Source organism: Thermochaetoides thermophila, assembly GCF_000221225.1.
Source record: "Thermochaetoides thermophila DSM 1495 unplaced genomic scaffold scf7180000011816, whole genome shotgun sequence".
NCBI classification, from domain to species: Eukaryota; Fungi; Ascomycota; class Sordariomycetes; order Sordariales; family Chaetomiaceae; genus Thermochaetoides; species Thermochaetoides thermophila.
This window is the reverse complement of record NW_006383032.1, coordinates 5,741,012-5,759,728: the sequence shown is the minus strand read 5'-3', so window position 1 is coordinate 5,759,728 and position 18,717 is coordinate 5,741,012. Positions and strand designations below refer to the sequence as shown.

The 18,717-nt window shown below is 52.0% G+C and overlaps 5 protein-coding genes across 5 annotated transcripts; 3 read left to right on the top strand and 2 right to left on the bottom strand.

Annotated features, from left to right (window-relative positions):
* Positions 1 to 374: 374 nt before the first annotated feature.
* Positions 375 to 3,319, bottom strand: CTHT_0036620 (putative suppressor of profilin protein; the record flags this gene model as incomplete). The annotated part of the gene is made up of 6 exons (XM_006694027.1): positions 375 to 1,099; positions 1,171 to 2,199; positions 2,256 to 2,878; positions 2,954 to 3,039; positions 3,112 to 3,204; positions 3,272 to 3,319. 6 exons carry the CDS (start codon positions 3,317 to 3,319, stop codon positions 375 to 377), a joined length of 2,604 nt encoding a protein of 867 aa, XP_006694090.1.
* Positions 3,320 to 4,367: 1,048 nt separating this feature from the next.
* CTHT_0036610 (uncharacterized protein) lies at positions 4,368 to 5,770 on the top strand (the record flags this gene model as incomplete). Its single annotated transcript, XM_006694026.1, has 4 exons — positions 4,368 to 4,432; positions 4,506 to 4,587; positions 4,644 to 5,621; positions 5,723 to 5,770. 4 exons carry the CDS (start codon positions 4,368 to 4,370, stop codon positions 5,768 to 5,770), a joined length of 1,173 nt encoding a protein of 390 aa, XP_006694089.1.
* A 337-nt stretch (positions 5,771 to 6,107) lies between these two features.
* On the bottom strand, positions 6,108 to 8,975 carry CTHT_0036600 (GMP synthase [glutamine-hydrolyzing]-like protein; the record flags this gene model as incomplete). Its single annotated transcript, XM_006694025.1, has 18 exons — positions 6,108 to 6,168; positions 6,227 to 6,339; positions 6,394 to 6,458; positions 6,517 to 6,568; positions 6,627 to 6,697; positions 6,754 to 6,769; positions 6,830 to 6,873; positions 6,933 to 6,945; positions 7,001 to 7,073; positions 7,138 to 7,151; positions 7,211 to 7,336; positions 7,401 to 7,441; positions 7,508 to 7,526; positions 7,583 to 7,713; positions 7,779 to 8,297; positions 8,362 to 8,385; positions 8,474 to 8,640; positions 8,908 to 8,975. 18 exons carry the CDS (start codon positions 8,973 to 8,975, stop codon positions 6,108 to 6,110), a joined length of 1,617 nt encoding a protein of 538 aa, XP_006694088.1.
* An 832-nt stretch (positions 8,976 to 9,807) lies between these two features.
* On the top strand, positions 9,808 to 12,469 carry CTHT_0036590 (uncharacterized protein; the record flags this gene model as incomplete). The annotated part of the gene is made up of 4 exons (XM_006694024.1): positions 9,808 to 10,088; positions 10,453 to 10,542; positions 10,686 to 12,114; positions 12,431 to 12,469. 4 exons carry the CDS (start codon positions 9,808 to 9,810, stop codon positions 12,467 to 12,469), a joined length of 1,839 nt encoding a protein of 612 aa, XP_006694087.1.
* A 3,554-nt stretch (positions 12,470 to 16,023) lies between these two features.
* On the top strand, positions 16,024 to 18,262 carry CTHT_0036580 (uncharacterized protein; the record flags this gene model as incomplete). Its single annotated transcript, XM_006694023.1, has 4 exons — positions 16,024 to 16,042; positions 16,249 to 16,571; positions 16,630 to 18,080; positions 18,223 to 18,262. 4 exons carry the CDS (start codon positions 16,024 to 16,026, stop codon positions 18,260 to 18,262), a joined length of 1,833 nt encoding a protein of 610 aa, XP_006694086.1.
* Positions 18,263 to 18,717: the final 455 nt, after the last annotated feature.

Sequence of the window (18,717 nt, the reverse complement as noted above, 5' to 3'; positions counted from 1 at the left end):
GCAAGCCTCAGACAGCTTGCTTGCTAGGCATTGGTGAGAAAATGAGATAGTGTAGACAAACTTTGCAATATTTGATATTTCAGTATGTGCATTCTCAGGTCACCTCACTCTCCATACCAGAGAGCTTGTCACCAAAAATAGTCCTACTAACAGTTTAATGTCAACCGCTCTGTACAGGAAGAATACAACTGCCACCCACATGACACAACACGACCGCTCAGAACATTGATCTATCCGCCACTTCTCAGAGCAGACACGTGCCTGACGGCCCCTCCCAATCAAGCATTACCACAAAAAGCTTTTCTTTCTTTTTTTTCCCTTCCCATTCCTACCCAAACACCAACACTAGGTACCTATCCCTACAGCACACGACATTACTTGCTCTCATACTTCCCGCTGATAACCTTCTTCACAAGCGGTACATCAGCCCAAGTTCTCTCAATGTGAGGCGAAGCCGGCGCTGACGAAATAACTGCCTCATCCGCAAACGGATCCTCCTCCTCCTTCTCCTTGCCCTTGGCCGCCGGGCCCTCAGCAAGCAACCTCGACACCGAGATCCCACTTCCCACACCCTCGGGCTGTGGAGGGACCCACTCCCAGCGCACCTCAACATGGCCAGGCTGCGGCTCGGCGTTCTGGTCGCCAATCACGCGGCAGATTATCTTTGCCCAGTCCTCGGTCAGTGTGACGTCGCCGAGGCGCCAGTAGACAATGTGCTTGTCCTTGAGGTGAGTGCCAGAGGGCTTGGTCTGCACGCCGCTGGCGCGGGCGCCCTCGTAGGTGGCGATGAAGACGGCGTTGGAGAGGGTGACGGGGCTGCGGGTGGCGTGAGAGAATGAGGGGTTCAAACGATACTGCAGGAGCAGGCCGAGCTTGTCGCCTTGAGGCTTCCAGACCGGGTGGAGGGCGATAGGGCAGTGGGGTGCTAGGGCGGTGTCAGATTCGGCGTGGACGCGATAGGTGAAGGCGGGCGTGGTCATCGAGAGATGCGAAACGTCGATCGTGAACTCGTCAGGAGAAGGGGCGTTAGCCACGAAGACGCGGTTCGGGCCGATGGATTCGAGCACCGAGAAATTGTTCAGCCGGATTGTTTCGTGGTCTGTCAAGTCCCAGCAAAGGTCAGAGTCGCAGTGAATAAACCAAGACGATGCGACCTAGAGGTATACTCACCGGTGAAGGGCTTCTCGGGGTCAGGCACGTATGCGAGGGCAATTTCGCCTGTCACCCTGACCGTTTGTGGTTCCCCATCCTTGAAGACGGCAGAAACGGTCTCGATGATAGAGGAGTGCAGGCCAGGGGCTTGGTTTGGCCCATGGAGATCGGGGTGTCTGATGCGAGCAAGAGCGCTGGATGAAGCGCCGACAGAAGTGCCAGAGCGAATTGACTGGGTATCGGAGGCATGGCTTGGCTCAGAGGTTAACGGCGTCGTGGGCGTTACTTTAGGCACTGAGGTGCTGGCTGGCAAGGATGGAGATGGCGGGAAAGGATTCTCGGCAGTAATGTCGGCAATAGGAGCAACTGGCATGTACATGGTATTCCGGACTTCTCTGCGGCCACGAACAGTGCCTGTTCTCCTAGCCGGCACCGCCATACTGGTGAGAGCGTTGGCGACATTGGACATGGCTTGCTGTTTTGCCTCCTGGTCTTCTTCCGCAATGGGCTCGTTTTGAATGTTCAACTTGAACAGCTGCTCGGTTTCTCCTGCTTCAGCAGCCGCTTCTCTTTGAGCCTGGGAGATCGGGTCGTTCATAAGAGGAGGGATCGTGAAGCCCTCGGCGTCTTTCTTGGGCTCTTCCTTAATGGTCTGTGGGAGAGGCGGGACTGGTGGCGGCGTGTCGAAGATGTCCTCAGCTGTGCCATTCAGAAGATTAGGGCGCGCTGGCTGATGATCTCGAGACAGGTCCCCTGTCGTTGTAACACCATTGGTCCCTTCATGTGGCCTCTGCTGGTCCTTGTCCGTAGTGTCACCAGCAGCGGGTTGTTCTGTGGTAGGACGCTCAACCACAGATGACAACCTGTTGTGGGATTCGGCCAGATTGTGGGATGATGCCCTCGGAGATAGCGTGTGGCTGTGACTGCTTCCAAGTCGATGGGAAAAGGAGCCAAGCCCTTTCTGAGGGGAGAGCTGCCCAAACCCGGCGTGAACGCTCTGTCGCCGACGGCCAAGCATGGTCCCGATACGACTGCGAAGCTTAGACTCTGAGCCCGGATTAGCATCCAACAAAAGATCGTATTGCACTATTATTGCCACATACCTGGTTGATGCTCCCGGTGACCGGAGTGCTCACTAACATCATCTCCGGTGACGCTCGCCGCCACAGGGCTCGGAGCAGCAGAGCCTGGCTGTCTGGCCGTCCTACGCTCAACCTTTGGCTTTCCAGCAGTTGTGCGCTGAGCAAAATTGCGGATTTCCTCGGAGGTGTTGACCTCAAGCATAATATTGAGAACCTCTTCGGCGGCCGACTGAGTCCTACCAGCCTGGTCAACCTCGTGGGTCTCGTACTGGGTCAGAACGTCGCGCAGGTGGTTTATCCGTTGTTCATCGAGTGCTTGAAGCGTCTCGAAGATGAATGGCGCTTGGGATTCCCATTGCTGAGTTGCGGTCTCGAGTCTAGCAGCCGCCTGATCAACCTTCTGAGCGCTAGCCTTCCCGCCCTTTTTGTTTAGTTTGTCTGACTTCTCGGTCGCATCCTCCAGTTCTCGGGCCATAGTCTGGAGATTTGACGCTATTGTGTGAATGTTTTGCATCTCCTTTTTGTTCTGAAACTGACGCAGTGGCTGCTCGACATCTTCGTGAATGCGCTGCGCGAATACCTGGTGCGCGGCAGCGATGCTCTCAATCGACTGGAGGATCTTATCCCATGGCGTTTGAAAGACGCTGGAAAGTGGCGACTCATTGTCAGCATAAAATACATAAACGTGACGTGGGATAGACCGGATAGGCGTGACGAACCCAAGCTCGGAGGAGGGGTTAGGGACCTTGAAGACGAGTAGCTTGCGCAGTCCCGCGACATACTGCTCCTCGACCTTTCGGCGCTCCTACAGACCGCATATCAGCACTGATCTCCGGGATTCCCGGCAACAATGTTGTCCAGCTCTGGCGCGCCGTACCTGAAGCCAATCGGCGATCTCCTGGTTTGTCTTGGTAATGCGCTTGACGCGGTCTGAGAACACCTGCACGGCCTGGCTGGGCTGGAGGTGCGCCTACAAGGGAAGACACGGAGTCAGCACTCAGACGAACAGACCCCGTCAATGGCACATCAGCGCATACCAGCATCGCCGGATACTCGGTCCGCGAGAGATCGTCTACAGTCGCCATGTTGGAAGCGCTGACATGAACACGACGGGCAAAAGCGAGGGGTCAGGGCAATGGATATGATGTTGGCGAAGGCGGATCAACACATAGCATAGCAGCAGGGTGTTTTTCCAGCGTCGGGCAGTGAGTGAAGTGAGGCCAATAGGGACGGAAATCCGGAGTCGTTTAGTATAGGGACGGCGACGCTAAAAGGGCGCGAATTGCGAATCAGGGGAGACGGCGACCGCGCCACAGCGACGGCTACGTTGTGTGGGCTGACGCGAAGTTGAAAGCAGTGTAGGTAAAGTAATGTTCCGGGGCACGAAGTCGCGAGCGAGGGACCACAACCACATGGACTGCTGCGCACACGGCTTCTGCGACATGCAGGATGCAAACAGCCGGGTCCGAATCGCTGGGCTCTACCTCTGGGCTCCGGGCGCTGGGCTTGATGTCACGGGAACTCTAGAATTGGTGGAGATTCTGGAATTTGGGGCTCTCCCCTTCTTGATGGAGCTGATGGGACTCGCATGCTGCTCTCCCTTGAACGGGCGAATCGTCGCGCGACTTGCCCCTGCCGGCCCAGCCGCGAGCCCCACCTTCAATGAGCAGGGGTCCACCAGCAATTCCACGGGTAGCACAGAAGATCCTGGAAAGCGGAGCGACCACATAACGATGGCTCTGCGATCTGATCGAAACCGTTTGAAGACTCCAGAACATGCATCACCCCTGATTTCCCGCATACTTCCTCAGCGACGCTGCCCAGTTGTGTGATATTCGGGAATCCAAACACCAAAGGTACCATCTTCATAGTTTCCGCCGTTTTCAACGGGAGCAGAGGCGCTAATATCCTACTGGAAGAACCCGCTGTGGACACCTGAACTTTGAAACTCTTATCTCAAGTGTTAGGTACGCCTCGGATTGCTTACTTACTTAGGGGGGAGGGGCCTCTGTGCCCAAACCTCGTTTCCACGGCAACTCTTACGGGCTGCTGCCCGACTCACCGTCTCACGACGACGATAATGAACATGGCGAGCAACTGCTGACTCTGGATCAGTGTAGTAACCCAACCAAGATGACTGCGTCGGACTGGCGAAGTTCACTCACGGCAGCAGAGCGCTATGACAACATTTACAGGCTGTAAGCCTGGCAACCCCTCCCAGGAGCTCGTTATGGATCATCATTCGTGTTTCGGCTAACCGTCTGCGCTTAGCACCAAGTCGGGAGTTGCGGCCCGCTTGGGGAAGAGTGCCTACAACATCGAGAACGAGGCGTACAAGACGTGCAAGACTAGGGTACGCTTGACTCCTCTCACACTTCTTATGTGGTCCCATGTCTGACTGTCATCAAGGACGAGTACGATGAAATCTGCAATCCGCCGGGGGACGCAGAAGCCCCGTTAGCGGATCTGGACAATGTTGGGCTAGAGGGTGGTGAGCCCAAGACGATTGGCAGCTACTCAGACTGCCGCTATGTGGCTGGCGGTGTGACTGCCGAAGTCTACCGTTCCAAGTCTAACGCTCTGAAGGTCATCGTGGAGACTCGGGATATGAAGCCGCACAACCCGCGACGGGAGGCCAAGATCCTTGAGTCGCTTCGCGGCGGCCCTGGAGTCATTCCCCTTTTGGAGGTCTTCCACGACCAGAACCAACGGCTGGTGCTTGTGTTCCCCTTCATGCCTGTGAGCCTGGCGCATGTGATGGAAAAGGTCACAGCACCGCTACCAGATCCCTTCCTCCGCCACGTCTTCACAGAGTTCTTCAAAGGCCTCGACTTCATCCACTCTCAGGGCATCATTCACCGCGACATTAAGCCATCTGCCATCCTAATCGAGTCCACCAAAGCCTTTACCACCAAACCCCACGTCTACATCTCTGATTTCGGCACAGCCTGGCATCCCGAATTTTCTTCCTCAGACGAACCAGCGGATGAGAAGATTCTCGACGTCGGCACGTCCCAATACCGCGCTCCAGAAGCCCTCTTTGGCCACAAGTCCTACACGACTGCGCTGGACCTTTGGGCAGCCGGTATTGTTCTGGCTGAGTGCATTAAACCAAGCCACAAGCCGATTTTTGAGTCCCGGCCAGCTCACGAGGATGGTAGCCAGCTCGGTCTGATCCTGAGCATTTTTAAGACACTCGGGTCGCCGACTAAGGAGAACTGGCCTGAGGCGGAGAACTTCAAGACCCCGCCGTTCGAGTTTTATAGGTCGTTCGAGGGGGTTGAGGGTGGATGGGAAGGCATCCTACCTACTGTGAGGAAAGAATGGAGGGAGCTGGTGAAGGCTCTGGTGAAGTATGAGAGTGCTTGGAGAGTTACTGCTCGCCAGGTATGTACCTATTACATATGGATTCTCAGTTCCGTTTTTTTTTTTTTTGTTTGTGTGTGTGTGTGTGTATGTGTGTGTTTATTCGCGCTAACTCGTAACAGGCGCTTGACTTCCCCTGCTTGAAAGGTCCTGAGGTTGAGGACTCTTAAAGTGATGCCAGGCACGGAGCCTGTCCAAGGCCATGGAACAAAACAAGCTCCATAATAAGGACCTAACCTAATCGTATGCTGCAGCAAAAGGTCTGGATGCACATGAAGTGCTTTGCAAATTTGCCATCCTCTCCGGACGGGGTCTCTATTGAGAGTCTAGTGTACGTACTCATCATGGTCTAGCCACCCAATCCAGTCTATGCATCCTCAATAATTTCCAGTCCCCGAAATCAAAATGCCGTCCGCGCCATTGTTGAGAACAGCGCAACTCGTCACATTGCAGGAAGGTCCAGAGAAGAGAAAATGCCACAACCCCAGCCCATTTACCCTCTTCTTTTTACTCGAGCTCAATGGTACCCGGAGGCTTGGAAGTAATGTCATAAACGACACGGCAGACGCTACAAAATATGTCAGCATAGTGAGTATTGTAAAATACCTGCAGATGTTCAATCATACCCATGGACCTCGTTCACAATCCGGTTCATCACCCTCTGGAGGAATTCCCAAGGGAAGTTGAAAGCCTCGGCGGTCATAAAGTCTGTGGTAGTAACGGCACGGAGGACAACGATCTGATGATGACGTTAGTTGAAGCCCTTCCAAGCAAATTCTTTGGAGAGATTTACATAGCCGTAGACTCTCTTGTCACCCATAACACCGACAGCGCGGCTAGGGTCAACGGCGGCATAGGCTGAGCAAAACGTTAGCTTCACTTCGGAGACATGTTCGAGGTCTGCAAGGAAGCGTACCCTGAGAGATCTGGTCGTAAAGACCCGCCTTGCGGATCTCAGAGATGAAGATCTGGACAACGCAGTCAGCAAATAATCTCACACAACCAAGGGGATATGACAAGACGTACATGATCAGCCTGGCGGGCGATCTCAACCTTCTCGGGAGTGACCTCGCCGAGAATTCTGACCGCGATGCCAGCTATGCCAAAGTCAGTATTACGGCAAATTGCTCGGGGGTGACTTGTTTTCACGCACGGCCAGGGAAAGGATGCTATTGACTGGGTTAGCATGTCTTCCTAGATTCATGAATGATACTCCCCGAATCACATACCCTCATGACGAGCTCTTCCCGGATACCAAGGGCGCGACCGAGTGCTGCGGCATGTTAGCTTAGAGCCCCTGGCAAGTCCTCCTCAGACTGTGAACAATCGTACCTCTGACTTCATCCTACAAAGTCGTCAGTTCAATGTACGGGATAATGATATTTAAAAGAGGTACAAACCTTGTACAGGGACCGGAGGGGCTCAATTAGCTTGAGCCCCTGACCGTTCATCATCCGCTCGGGGAGACCACCGCTGAGTTCGAGTTAGTTAGTTTTTGATGATCAACAGCCAGCTGCTAGGGGTTACTCAAACCTACACATTGTGGTGAGTCTTGAAATCTGTCAGTCTGTTTCTGTTCAACTTGGATGCTCAGGTCATGGTAAACATACCTTGATGGTTGCAGAGGGACCCTTGAACGAGAGCGATTCGATCACATCCGGATAGAGAGTCCCCTGCATGAAGAACTCGATCTTTCCACCACCCTTAGTCGGGTCCTTGGCAGCAGCCTCCTCAATCTGCAATATTGGTCAGCTATGAGATTATTTACAATTAAGTATAATGTATGTTTCGTAACTGTACCTTGATGGCCTCAGCCTCGAATATATCGATGAACTTGCCACCTGTGAAGAGATTTAGCACATCACTGCGGATCCTACTTCCGACCGCGGTCTCCAAAATTCACTTACCAATGAACTTCCGCTTTTTCTGTTGCAAAGGGTCAATACAACTATTCAATTAAGTTTCCGAATGGAGAGTCATACCTCAGGGTCAGTAATGCCCTTCAAGCCCTCAAGGAACTCCTTCGAAGCATCAACAACGGTGAGATTGATACCGAGGGCCTCGGAGAGATCCTTCTGGACCTGCTCGCATTCGTTGAGACGCATGACGCCGTCTGTTCACTATGGTCAGGCATCCTTCAGAGTAATTAAGACATCAACAAGTATCGGTACGACATACTGTTAACGAGAACGGCCCAGAAGCGATCGCCAATAGCCTCCTTCATGAGCTTGGCAGCAACAGTGGAATCAACACCACCGCTAACGGCAGCAAGAACCTGGCCCTTCTCACCAACAGTCTCCCGGATCTGGGCAATCGCCTGCTCAAGAAACTTCTCCATCGTCCAATCCTGCTTGCAGCCGCAGATGTTGACGGCGAAGTTCTTGAGAAGAGCAGTGCCATTCTGTGTATGGGTGACCTCGGGGTGGAACTGAAGGCCATAGATGGGCTTGCTCTCGTGAGCAATGGCAGCGTACTCTGAGTTGTCAGAGGTGGCGACTGTGTGGAAGCCTTCGGGAAGCTTGGCAAGTTTGTCGCCGTGACTCATCCACACGCGCATCGAATCCTCAATGCCCTCGAACAGGCGATCAACATGGCCGCCAATCGACCGTGCCTTGAGCATGGAGTGGCCGTACTCACGGTGCTTGCCGGCGATAACGTTGTCCGGGCTGATACGATAGGCGAGCTCTTGCATGCCATCTGTGGCAATTCACTGCTTAGTTGTCCATTATCATGAAAGATGGCAGCCGAGACTACTACATACAGCAGATACCAAGGATGGGAACATCTACACCAGTTGGTTAGCCATGTATGTAGAGTACGCCGACCAGGCCTGAAGAAGGGGGCCTGAAGGAGGTTGTAGACAATCTCCATACCCAAATCGAAGACAGCGGGGTCCACATGAGGGCTGCCATCCTCATAGACGGAGTAGGGGCCGCCAGAAAGGATAATGCCCTTGGGCTTGAACTTCAGCTCAGCAAGCTTCTGAGTGCATGGGAGCATCTCAGAGAAGACATTGAGCTCGCGCAGACGACGAGTAATGCTTTTACGGAGCCATTGTCAGTGTGCTCAAAGCTGGATGGGCTGAACCAGAGCATGTCGATGACAGAGGGAGCATCGACACATCTGAGTCTATGGAGGAGAGCAGAGCGTGGGTATGCCGTGAGGGTCATTGACATCGTGTGTGTACGTGTGTAACATACAGGTGAGTGTACTGAGAGCTGTTGTCGAGCAGCCACAACCGTCCTTGTCAGCCCCATGTCTAAATTTCATCCTTCTTCGGGTGAGGTGGGGGTCATGAGGCTCTCACCCAAAATCGAGCACCAGAATGGTGTCGAAGGCCTTGTGAGCCATCGCCTCTCCCGGTTCGCCGTTCATTTTGACTGTGTGCTTTTCCTTTGCGTCTGGGGTGACCAATGTCGCGGATTCTCACAATTCTCAGTCACGACTTGGGCCCAAGCAGAAGGAAAGAGTGAGTCGTGAAAATTTTGAGCCTATCAATTTTTGCCCGCACGGTGCCCGGCCCGGTACTGTCAGAGGGAGGTGGGTCGTCGCACCGGATGTGCTTGATAGACTTTTCCTGCCTGAAATTCTAGGTTTGCCATCCTATCTGCCGTCCATATCTCCAAAATCCTTCCTTTTCCCCTCCCCCCCCCCCTTTTTAAAAAAATAGAGCCTCCGCGAAATGCGCCATGCCGTCTGAGTCCGCTGATGAACGTTCTGAAGAGAATATGCCGTTTGCATTGCATTTTTAAGAACGCGATCGTTTACGCTGATAGGCCTCTTAACCACCCTGCATCCATGGCCTTAAAGAGGATGGAAGGCTCTTATACCTACACTCGAAAACCAGGCGACTTCCCGCAGCGCCTTATGTGGCTAATCAATGGGAACACTGATGTCGGATCTGATACAGACGACAGGGTTCGTATTTGTACGGATCTCTTTCGGATTGACCGCTGCTTTGTTGAGCCGGTCAGCGGCCCGATCTCAACGTCGAAGTTACGCTAAGGCTAAGCTCCTCTGTACGTAGCGCCCTCAAAAGGTGGGGTCTGGATCCGAATCCTCACACTTGCATGGATCGCGGTAGATCTGCGGAGCTTGATCCGCTTGACCTGGCGCTAACCTCCCAGCCAGACTCACGCTAATAATGTCGTTTCCCCCGGCATTTGAACTGGCTGCGTGCCTAATAAACTTTGGCAGCTCGCGCAACATGGGGGTGTATCCCCGCGCAGGGTTGAATCCGGAGATAAGCCTGCGAGGAGGGATGCGTGGCCACGGTCAACACGAGCGACAAATCAGGACGCAGCGGAGCTGCCGGATAGCAGAAGAGCAAAGTTTGTCGAGGTTCCTCACGGCCATCGAAGGGGATGAGCGGGCGGTAGACTTTGTCCGGTGGGCTTTTCGAAGGCCTGCGGCTGGTCCATTTCGGCCGACGCAGTGGGGTCAGACCCCGCTCAGCCGTTCGAACCCCCAAAACTTGCAGTTCGTCCCGTGCGTTGACAGCCTTTGATTCCTCCAAGGTTGATGGGCGTCGGATCTTGTCAATGAACTCGATTGGCCAGCGGCGAAGGAAGCTTAAGTCTGTGGTTGCAAGTATCCAAGTCGGCGACCATGGTGCCGGGGCGGTCGCTAGCGCGGAAGAAAGGTAGGCTGGGCCGCTGGCTGGCAGGGGCCCCGGCATGGATTCGCTGAGCCTTGCCTTTCACTCAGCGACTTGGTGACTTGCCCGCTTGGGGCTCACTTCCGGGCTCGTGGTCCTTGGCCCTGTCACTGACACCCGATGAACTGCAAACTCGCAACACACTACTTACTCGCGCATCGCACGCACACATCTCGACGACGCAGGTGACAACAGCCTGGTGCCGAAGGCGCAAAATGACCACGGTCATAAAGAACAGGCAAAAGTCAAGAAGCGGCTGCCGGAAGTGCAAGGAAAGGAGGGTATGTACGCATTTGTCACCCGTTCGAAACTCCACGGCTGTGTTGAGTTGTGGTCTCAACCAAGCCGTATTATCGCTAAACGTATCGCGCCCACGCTGACTGGGATACGTTGGCTCCCTAGCTGAGGTGCGACGAGACAAAACCCAGCTGCCGAAACTGTCTCCAGAAGGGCTTTGTGTGTCCTGGTTATCAGCAACGTCTGCAGTGGTCGACCAAACACGAGGTGTCGACCACCATCAAGGCTAGCGGTCCAGCGAACTTTACTCAGCTGGTTGATGCCGCCTCCAAGTCCATCATCTCGCGATCGGCAAAGCCTGATGCTCCTAGTCACAATGCAGCACAGGCGAAGGCATCGCCAGCCCCCAGCCAACAGCTTCGTCCCCCTTCCGTCGCATCCCCCATGACAACCGCAGAATCACCTTCATCATCTTCATCAACCTTATCGCCACCTCCTCAGCCCGAAGACCAAGCAGATTCTGTTGACAACAGTGACGCTCTTGTCCCCATCGTGCACACGCCAGAAGAACAGTACCTCGAAGTTAATGTAGCCGCGGAGCCGCCCCTAGTAGATATTCCATCTTTTCTCATAAATCATTGGTTCAACGCCGTCTGTTCATCATGGTCTGCCCTGGACTCGCAAAACAACCCTTATCGCGTCTTGACGAATCAGCTTTGGAGGCACTCCAGTGCTGTTTACTTCGCCCTCCAGTCCATTTCGGCGGCTTCTCTGGTCGAACGTCTCCCTGCCGTCATGAAAGAGACGGCTCAGTGGGCACCGCGCCGTGCCCATGAAGTCATTCAAAACGAACTTGTCGCCTATTCCTCCGGGCTGCGGTCGGAGTTCCCTAGCGACTTGTTCCTGGCATTGTTTTGTATGAGTTCTTCCATGTGCTGGATGGAGGCCCGTCAACTCGGCCAAGGGTATGTCAGGGAAGCTCGCAGATTGCTCAGGTTGGTGAATCCTGAGCGACTCTCGCAGGCGGACCTAGCATTGTATAACTTCTTTAGTGGATGTCTGATTTATGAGGAGATGCTTCGCAGTGTCGTCAGCGAGGATGAAACAGACATTGAGCACATGCTTAGCTGGCCTGAGCCTGCTTTGCCGTCAGGTCCTCGCCTTCCAAGCGCCTCCCATTATTGGACTGGTGTTCCTATCGATGTGCTCAGGCTGTTTGGGAAAGCCATGGCCCTTGTCAGGAGGTCTCGCAATCGATGGCGAATGAATGATGGCACGAGCTACCAGGTCCTCCAAGGTGCGATGAAGGATATCGAAGAAGCTGGCAAAGTTGAAGCTTCTTTAATGGCCCTCATCATTCCACAACTCCTCGTGTCCAGCAATGATCCACAAGCGACTGCACAAGCACAGAACTTGCACTATACTACCGAAGCATATCGATTGAGCTCCCTTTTGCAGCTCTATATAACTTTCCCCGATCTGCGCGATTGCAGGCTGTCGACGACGTGTAAAGAGTCAAGCAGACCGACAGGTCCCGAGTTTCTAACGTCTTTAGCATTGAGTATTACCGATGTGCTCAAGAAGGTGCCTGCTCGCAGTCTGGGCTGTATCCAGCCCCTTGTTTGTTTGTGCGCGGGCAGCGGGCTTCGATATGACAGGAAAGCCCCATTAAGACAGGATTCCCGTAGCTATCTGCTAGCAACGGATCTTTCAAGCACCGAAAGCCTGGTTATAGACCAAGTATCAATGTCTACGCTTACCAGAATTTCCGCTGCCCGACAATTCGTCATGGATCGATTAGAAGAACTCGAGGAATATCTGCCACCAAAACCAATAGGTGTGGCAAAACAGCTTATCCAGGAAGTCTGGAAGGCTTACGATGAAGAAATCGAACTACCCCGTCGGACGCATTGGCTTGATGTGATGGATCGGACAGGACTTCACAGCCTTTTCGGATGACAACCTCCTGGAGTAACGGAAGACAAGCTTCAACGAAGCACAGTGCTTCAAGGATAGAATCAATGTAGTGTCCAAAACACTGCACCACTGTCATCGCACGTCAGCTTTGTGCGGTAACACAGCAGCATCCTTGGTCTCAAAAGAACCATCGACCGGAGGTCCATGATCCCCGGCAATCTCTGGTTTGCTTGGAACATCGACTTCATGTTCCTTGGCCAGTACTAGAGATCTCCACTGAGAGCACAGAATCGGGTCTGTCCCACACACTGGGTCCTCGATGCCCTGGACGCACGCATTGGGAAGATTTTGGGTCTGCCACTGGCTCTGCCTAGGTTTCGATCTGCTTCTTCATCCGCCAGGGGACAACTCTTCCCTTATCTCACGCCCGTACTATGCGCCCCCCTCCCCCTGCTGGACACAATGAAGGTACAGCCGGAACACGCTCCTGCCCCTCAACCCATCAATAAACTGCTTCAGGGTATATACGTAGCTCCTTTCGGAGCATCCTGTACAAGCTCATTCGTCATACGATACAAGAACGTTTGGAGAACCCTGTTCTTCGTCTCCTTCCAGCTGTTCAGCTGTGTGGCGGAATTGTTTAGCACTCCAGCCATGTCAACACAGGAGGTCTAAAGATAAGCACACCATCGGCGAGCAGAAATGTTTTACGTTGAGATGAAAAATTCCATCGCTATTTTTACGATACAAATGGAAAGGTTCTATCACTGTTTCCACCACCTATATGTCTTGGATACCCTTAATGATCGATGAATGGGTTGTTTGGATCATTCAACCAAGTTAGCCCCTTTTCTTCAATTACATCCCTCCGTTATATCGCCTTATTCTTCGTCGGAACACCGGCAAGGGAGTAAAAGCTTGGATGGGGGGCACTTGTGGAAGGTGTGACTGATGCCTGATCAGGCAGGTATATGTTGCATCTTACCATTTCCTATAATTATGGAAGTTGCTCAGATAGAAATTTGAATTGATTATCTGGACGACTTCTATCGTCTTATTTCCACTAGTGCTGTGCCAATCTTCTCAGGCAATCCTCTTTCGAGCACACTACCCTTGATGCGTTTTGTGCGATTTCTGGCAAATTATCCGTTCTACATTTCGTTCTAAACTTCCACTGAGTCCCATTATAATCACGCTGCTGGCTCCAAGAGTCAAAATCATGCTGGAGAACCAGCTCCCTGCCCAGGCACCTAGTACCGTGACCGACACCAAGCCAGGAGGAGCTGACCCACCCCCTGAAAGAGATGTGATCCATGAACTCGGTTACCAGCCCGAGTTGAAGCGCATTCGATCAATGTACACAGTGCTCTTTCAGTCACTTGCTATCGCCGCCGTCAGTTATCAACCCATTGGCCGTTGCTGATAGGGGCAGGCTTGTTAATCCAGCAGTGCTAACTGGAAGTAGATCCCATATAGCTTTGGTGCTCCTTTACTTAGTGCTGTATATGGCGGAGGTAAGTTTTCGAAGCCTTTTTTTTCCTATTACCTAGTAGTACTAACTCACAATTACAAGGACAACTCCCCATGCTTGTCGGCTGGATCTTTGTTGTTCTCGCTGACGAGTGCGTTGCCCTCTCTCTCGCCGAGCTCGCTTCGAGGTACCCAACTTCTGCTGGACCATATTACTGGTCTTTCCAACTAGCCCCTTCTCGATACCGCGTCGGATTTTCTTTTCTAAGCGGCTGGATTTGGCTCTTTGGGGCCTGGATAGGAACATTATCCGCCAACTTTGGGTTTGCTTCACTGATAGCGGCTTGTGTGACACTGTTCCATAAGGAGATTACTCTTCAACCATGGCAGCTACTGCTTCTGTTCTATGTCATATGTGGCACCACATTCCTCATATGCGCATACGGAAACCACTTGCTGCCTAGGATCGATACTGTTGGTGCAGCTTTCACAGTAGTCACAGTTCTAGTCACCTTGATCTGTTTGTCAGTCCAGGCAAAAGCTGGAAGGAGATCAGTTGGAGAGACTCTCGTCGGCTACGATCCAGGTTTATCAGGCTGGAAAGGCTTCTCGTATTTCATCGGGATACTGCCTGCTTCATACACATTTTGTGGGCTGGGCATGGTTTCTGCAATGGCGGAGGAGGTTTCTCGCCCGGAAACACAATTACCAAGAGCAATGGCTTGGTCTATCCCAATGGGTGGATTGGTTGGCCTATTCTTTGTAAGTAAACAGAAGCCATTCGCAAATGCGAACCTGTTTTTTGCATCCGCGCACTTCGTCCTTCGCTTTGATGAGGATGGCTAATTATACTATACCTTAGGTCATTCCCCTATGTGCAACAATGCCAGACCCGGAATATCTCATTGAAGCTCCAGTTGGTCAAGTTCTTCCCTACCTTTACGCTGCAGTAACTGGATCAGCAATGGGTGGGCTTGCCCTCACGATCTTAGTCCTCGTCGTAACATTCTTCTGTTCCGTCTCAGTTACCGTTGCCACCTCCCGCTGCACCTGGGCTTTTGCAAGAGACAAGGCGCTCCCACTGCACCAGATATGGAGCAAAGTCGACAAACGCCTAGGAACCACACTTTGGGCACTTGTACTCACAACAGTGGTACAGATGTTGGTTAGCTTGATCAATATAGGTTCATCGTCGGCCTTTCTTGCCTTCGTATCAGTTGGGGTTATTTCGCTGGCTATTGCAAACGCTATTCCGATCGCCATAAGCGTCTGTAATGGACGGAATGAAGTCAACTCGGCTCCGTGGACAATGGGCGCAGCAGTTGGATGGCCTGTCAACATGGTTGCGTTGCTGTGGACTGCTTTTGAGGTGGTACTCTTTTCTATGCCACAGACTTTGCCCGTAACAGGAGCAAGTATGAATTATGGCAGCACTGTGTTTGTGGGTTTATTGATCTTTGGTGGTATATATTACGCAACATACGGACACAGAGGTGAGAAACCTGAACCTCATCAACAGAGCAGACGTGGAATGCTAATGTCAAGCCGGTTGTAGTTTATCAAGGCCCTCCTCCATCAAAGGGCTTTCTTGGTTCTGCAAGTGAATAAGGGTACTTCAGCCTTGGCTTGTCAGCGATAATGATGATGATAACATCTTGGAAATTTTGAGCTTCAAGTTTCTTTGCCAAGCAAAGCTCACTGAGTGCAGGCATTTTCCCCTGAATCGCTCTTTCTAAAAAGTTATTGTACGTCTTAAACGGGAGTCGCAAAATCTTACAGTACCTTTGCATACGGATACCGGAGAAGGAAAGAACAAAGGACAAAATTTCAAAATGTGCCCAAGCAGGGATCAGGTCAATGTCGACACCGAAATTGACCTGAAAAACAACTTAGCATGTCTACTTTCGTGACCTAGGTGAACAGCTTGGAAGACCATATGCATGTCATCAAGGTTTTTCAATTGGAAAATGGACTTTAACTCAGGGGAAGATCTTCTTTCCTTGAAGGGGTCACTCCATTGCGAAGATTCGGTATGCAGTCCTAGCATCTCTTCAGTATCTTTTGTGGAGGCAGATGAGTATGCACGACTCCATGGGTTAACAGTCGACAGCTTGTTCTTCGACTGGACAGAACTGATAGACAATGACCCAATCATCGCCCCGTCAGTCATTGAGCTTGGACCAGGAGAACTTATTGAAGGGCCAGAGCTCGAGGAATGCGAATTTCTCCCCATCATACCAGAGCCTGAGCAGTGGAACATATCAATTGGCTCACTGAAACTCCTTCAGCAGACGTGTAGGGAGTGCGAAGAACGGCAAATCAGAGAAATTTTCTTGGCTGAATGCCTTTCCACTACTCTTGAACTAGCAAGCTTGAAACTAGAACCTCCACTGCTATACAGCGACCACACCCTCGATTGCCGTAGACTGGCGCGTCAGGTGAGGAACTTCATGAAAGATCCTTTGCCTGATATTAGTCTACCACTTGAGCCTTATGACGTGGAGCAAGGACAAGGCTTGGAGTTCCCAAGGGCTCTGGTTGAGGCAGACAAGGAGCAAACGAAATCAGTGGAGAATGAGAAGCTAAATGTAACCAGAGATATTCTCTGGTATATCTCACAAACTATCAAGTCCGACTGGACTGAAGAAAACCAACAACAGCTTTACGAAAGTGCTGCAGGCTATCCTGGGGTAGGTTTTTCGTCAAGAGACTGATAAGCAAGGCAATGCTAATGGCTGAAATTCCAAGCTCTGGGCGCGCAGACCAATGACTCCTCCGTTGAGTCCAATGTTTGAGCAATTTGAGCAATACTTCGTTCCGGATGACGATACCTGCCAGATCCCAGTGCCTTCGGATCCCAGTTCAAGATTGAGTCAAGAAATCGAGGGTGCTGAAGCCAGAATACTGATTCCCGATGCCGAGTTTTGGGCCCAAGCGCTTGAGAACGACGTGTTCAAAGAATGTGAGGATGACATCGATATCTCGAAGATGATAAAGAATGGGGAGCTCTCTGTTTCGCTCGAAGTTTCTTCCCCGCTGGTAGCTTCGAGAGATATGAAGATTGATGTCCCATTACTGCCTAGCTATGACGACGCCAATGCTTCGACCGCGATTCCGTTACTGGACTCGAGCGAGCTGGCGCCGGCTACAGCGTTGATTACAAGCGGCGATATCACATCTGAATCAGAGGGACCGACTGGCCAACTGGTGAAGCTTTTCCTCGAGAGTGAGGAGAAAATGACGAGGGGGGCAGAACAGGAGAAGCCCCAGCCACTTGACCCTACGGTCAGAGTTACTGTTCCTGTCATGGACTTTTCCATTCCGGCTTCCGAGTGGGAACTGAATCTCTGGAATGCGATAACAGTGTTCCGATGGATTCGCGAGAATACGCCGGTAGACTGGCAAGGAGTAAAGTGGACTTACAGCCGTGCAGCTGAGCAGAGAATGGTTTGGGCACCTATCGCTCATCTGAAGGAGATGAAACCGCTCGAAGAAAAGATTGATGAAGACCCTAGGTTACTCGGGGACTTCTTCTCGCCAATCCCGGATGATGATATTCCTCATAGTGAGGATTATGTCTACAAAACCCCAGGTTTGGCGATCTTCCAGGTCAACGAGTATGATGATGATCAGGATGATTATCTCACTCTGCAAAACTCTCCCAAGAAACCACAATCAACGCTATTTGCACTAGATGATCAACCTCTGAGTCTCTCCTCCCCAGCTAACACATCATATCACTGTGCGTTTAATGACTGGCACAATTCCCCTGATCTCATGGTCCTCCTGGATATCAAACAGCGACAAATCAGTGAAAAAATCCAAAAGAAGCAGCCAACCAAGAGACTGAGGGCTGAAGAGGAGAATCAGACTGACACCGACGCCTTCAGCTCAGAGTTGATTCCTTCCACAAACGTCTTGAAGGGAGTCATGGCCGAATATACGGATTTCTCCTCCCTTGTAGATAACTTTCTCGACATGAACTTCCCAAAGAGGCCGAAACTCACTCATAGTTCTTATTTCCAGAAACAAGACACGTTCAAAAAAGCCCAGCCTACCTTTAACTCTAGCCCTCAAACATCAGCCTCTGCTTCAACACCCACTCCAGCACTTGCGCCGACTGTTGTTTTACCAGATACTCCACCACGAGTTGTTGTCTCCTCTACTGTTTCCATGATGGTCCTGAACCACCTAAAACAGTTCGTTCCAAGTATCGAACTTATTACGCGCAGACCACTCGATCTCCATTGTTTAGACTCGGCTCCCAAAGTTCATGAGGCAGACATCGTTGTCTCTCCAGCGACGGGGATATTGCTAACCACGATGATCAACCTCCGACAGAGACCGGTGCCCATCCATCAAGGAGCAAACAGCATGGTAGCAGCAAAATCGACAGACAACTTTCGCTGTGCCACCGCCAACGTTGCCTGTCGTCATTCTCGCTTGATAGTTCTGGTCTCGGAGAACAACAAGCACAGCGAAACGGCCAGCCCAATATCACGAGCAGATGCAAATGCTTTAGCTGAGTTTCAGGGTTTTGCAGCAGCACTGAGAGGTACTGCCGTTGTGCAGGTCATATACGTGGGCGGTGGGTTCGAGACACTGGCTAAATGGATTTCTGCGATTATCTGTCAGTATCATCCTGCTGAAGGACAGCCGTTCCGAAATTATTTGCTCCCAGTAGAGACAATGTGGGAAGTGTTTCTAAGACGGGTGGGAATGAATGCATTTGCTGCGCAGCTTGTGTTGGGGAAGCTCATGGCTCCGGATGGGAAGCCTGCGGTTTGTGGACCGGGAGAAATGTATGGGCTTCCGTTGTTTATGCAAATGTCGAGA